At 36.7% G+C, this 3,799-nt stretch overlaps 1 protein-coding gene across 1 annotated transcript in view; it reads left to right on the forward strand.

Annotated features, from left to right (window-relative positions):
- Positions 1-1,331, forward strand: part of acp2 (acid phosphatase 2, lysosomal) — a 21,344-nt gene extending 20,013 nt beyond the window's left edge. Inside the window, exons 12-13 of the mRNA XM_037696566.1 lie at positions 842-1,017; positions 1,112-1,331. Coding sequence (XP_037552494.1) covers positions 842-1,017; positions 1,112-1,254 — 319 coding nt within the window. The 3' untranslated portion in view covers positions 1,255-1,331. The remainder of the gene's footprint in view (positions 1-841; positions 1,018-1,111) is intronic.
- Positions 1,332-3,799: the final 2,468 nt, after the last annotated feature.

Genomic DNA, 3,799 nt, shown 5'->3' on the forward strand with positions numbered 1-3,799 from the left:
AATACTGGCATGAGTGGAATTAGCATTAGCAGAATTAGCATATAGTAGTACTGCATGAGTGGAATTAGCATTAGCAAAATTAGCATATTGTAGTACTGCATGAGTGGAATTAGCATTAGCAAAATTAGCATATTGTAGTACTGCATGAGTGGAATTAGCATTAGCATATTGTAGTACTGGCATGAGTGGTATTAGCATTAGCAGAATTAGCATATTGTAATACTGGCATGAGTGGAATTAGCATTAGCAGAATTAGCATATAGTAGTACTGGCATGAGTGGAATTAGCATTAGCAGAATTAGCATATAGTAGTACTGGCATGAGTGGAATTAGCATTAGCAGAATTAGCACATAGTACTACTGGCATGAGTGGAATTAGCATTAGCAAAATTAGCATATTGTAGTACTGGCATGAGTGGTATTAGCATTAGCATATAGTACTACTGGCATGAGTGGAATTAGCATCAGTTATTGTGGATTTAGCAGTAGCAGAATTAGCTTTAGGATTAGTAGCATTCATTATCCGTAGCAGTTTTAGCAGATGTAAGTTTCAGAGAACGGTTTTGAAAGATCTGAAGAATTCTCAATGTATTTTAACAAAAAAATGTTGACGTAAAATAATTTGAAAAGTACAAAAAGTTACTAAATCCAAGTCCGAGCACTCCTGTACTTAACAAGCTGAACGTTTTGATAAATGTTGAATTAGCGTAAAGCAGTATAAGTTGCAGCGCAATTAAAAAAAGTACAGAAAATGATAAGTTCGGTAACGTGAACGCTGACTCAGCATTTAAACAACCAAAAAAAAAAACTTTGATCTGCCTTTGTTTTGGCGTGCATTTAGCTCTGCTTCCGTGTCCATGTTTTACCGCAACGACTCCACAATGGAGCCGTACCCGCTTCAGCTGCCAGGATGTTCCCTTGACTGCCCCCTGGAGGAATTTGTGAAAATTACAAAGAGCTCCATCTCAGACGACCGGGATAAAGAGTGTCAGCTGCCATCACCAAGGAGTGATAAAGGTGGGATTCTGATTCACACTACTGTCACGACAAACCTTAAAATGTCACCTTTTTTTTTGACCTTTTATCTTTTCTCACTTTCTTCGCGTTAAAGAGATCATCATCGGCCTGGCCTTGTCCAGCTGTGTGCTCTTCTTCCTCATTGCCTTCCTGCTCTTTTTTATTTGTCGGCAAAAGGAGACGGCTGGCGGCAGATACCGACACGTGATCAACCAGGAAGCCGGGGAGGAATCCTGACAGAGGTGCAAACTCCTACCTTGGAAAGCTACAAGCCGTGGCTCCTGGGACAGCAGCGATAACGATGAACTTTGACTTGGGAAAACTTCTGAAAATCCATACGAAGAAAGAGCCGAGCGTCGTCGTAGCTGGTTCTCTTTCAGTGTGTTGCGGTGTTGGTACTCGATGGTGGACGTCTGTTCGGTTTATTTCTGTACGAGAGCTCGTTCTGAGGCCTAGAGACCAAAATGCCTTAACTGTTTTATTTTTCTCTACAGAAAAACACCCGTGTGCGCTACTCCGGTTATCTATTAAAACTGATTATTTTTTCCTTCAGTTGTATCGTTTTACCAGTCCACATTTTACAACCACTTAAAATCTGTTTTCCATCCACACAGACGCCTTAAACAAACTTTTAATATGTTTAGAAAGCCTCTTTAAGATTGTTGTGTGGACAAGAGGTGCAAATGCAACACAAATATATTTAAAAAAAATCTGTAGTAGTGTGGACAGGGTTTCAGTTTAACACGCCATTTGTTGCGTCTTTATATTAAATCCAAGCTCGTTCAATTAATTTCAAATAAACTGTTTTTGTTGGAATTAATTTAAGGGTGAAAAGGTGGAAAATAAATTATATTTTTGTTCACTTTAGCATTCCTGCCTTAAATAAGAGTACGCTTTGAATAATGGGGAAAAAATAATTCTCTTGAACTGTTTAAATGCAGAAAATGATTATGTTCAGTTTAATCCTTCTGCTGCCCTTGGGTCAAAATAACCCCGAGGCCCGTTTTAAAACTAAGACCTGAAGGACTGTAGGAGGGTTAAATCTACTGCCGGAATCACGAGGGATCTTTTCACTCAATGTGAAGTAATTGTGCACGTTTGTTTACATTTTTAAACACGGGAAACATAATTTGTAATTCTTCTAGAATCTTATTTGTTCATCAAGTTGTCTGGTATTTTATTTCATGCTCTAAAACAATAAAAGCAAGGACAGTTTTGTTGAGAATGTGACTATTTAAATTTATTAACTCAAATAAATGATTCATTTGAGTCTTATTTGAAATCTACATCCCATAAAACCAATAAACAACTCCATAGCAGCTCATATGAACACTTTTAAAAACCTTAGGTGATTTAAATTATTCATGTAAAAATATTTTTGCTGGAAGTGCTATTTACACTTGCTAATGACCATAAAAGTCTCTAAGTAGCCAAACAATGCTATATTAGCAGTGATTTTCAAGATTATAAAACAGAGGTAGTGTAAATTATTATAGTTGGCTTTTTTTGTTTAACAATTTTTGGAAAATCAGGGGTTCCCAACCCTGGTCCTTGAGGAACACCATCCTGCATGTTTCAGCTATTTCCCTGATTTGAATGATTCGATGATTAACAGGCTTCGACAGAACTTGGAAGTAATTAAACCACTGAATCAGGTGAGAAACAGCCAAACCATGCAGGGTGGTGTTCCTCAGGGACCAGGGTTAGGAATAGGAACCACTGCACTAGAGTAATGCGCTAAAAGCTAGTCTGAGTTTCACTAGCGAATAGCTATTATCTCGGAACAACTCCAATCTAAACTGTTTTAAAGCTCTTACGATATTTAATAAAACTTATCGTAACTTTCACAATACTCAGTTATTTTGACAGAAATGGGCATCAAGTACCGGTAATCCTGGCAGAAAAATTATAGCTAGCTGCGCTCGCTAATAAGTATAAAATTCTACGACTCAAAGCATATTTTGCTTAATTAGTGATTTGGTGAGTGTGAATCACAGAAACCTTCGTGGTAAATAGCTGTTTGGATAGTTTATTTTTCACTAGACTAATGCGCTAACAGCTAATTATAGCATGTCCTAACATAGCCACAACTACCGAAAAAATGACTACCGGTAATCTAAATCGTGCTAAGGTGCTTCTGTGAAGGGCATTTGACGAAACTTTACATCACTGTCACATTTCTCAAGTTGCTTCAGTAGAAATACGCATCAAGATATTCCTGCCAGACGTGCTACGGCTAGCTGCTATTACTTGTTGCGATATAATTCTATGTAACAAACGGTATATTGACAAACGTTTTTGCTAAAGGTTTAAAATTGTGTTTGAATCAATGAAATTTTTGATATCTTTTTAAACTCAAGTTTGGAATAAAAAATAAAAAAAATTTACGGGACTAACGCGCTAGTGGTTACAAAACCGTTTCAGTTGGAAAGAAAAATAATGCTTTGTATTATTTGGCTAAAATTAATTTTCTGGTTAAATTATTATGTGGGAAATATAAATGGAAAACAAACAAATTCCATTCATTCCTCAGTTGACGTAAATTTTAAGATGCACTGATTGATGAGCTAGTGATCTGTGATCGATTATTCTGGTCTTGCTGTTTAAAAGCCACAAAATGCAGTAAAATAATACATTTAAATGCATTTTCTTTGACGTTACTGCTCTGACTATGATTGTATATCTTTAGAGTTGTATTTTTTCAAAGTTTATGTTTTGAGTTTATTTACCGATTGTGTCTTGATTGGTTATGCCTGAGTGAACGGGAAACATGTCGCTTCTG

Source organism: Nematolebias whitei, chromosome 23 (genome assembly GCF_014905685.2).
Source record: "Nematolebias whitei isolate Nwh7 chromosome 23, NemWhi1, whole genome shotgun sequence".
Classification (NCBI taxonomy): Eukaryota; Metazoa; Chordata; class Actinopteri; order Cyprinodontiformes; family Rivulidae; genus Nematolebias; species Nematolebias whitei.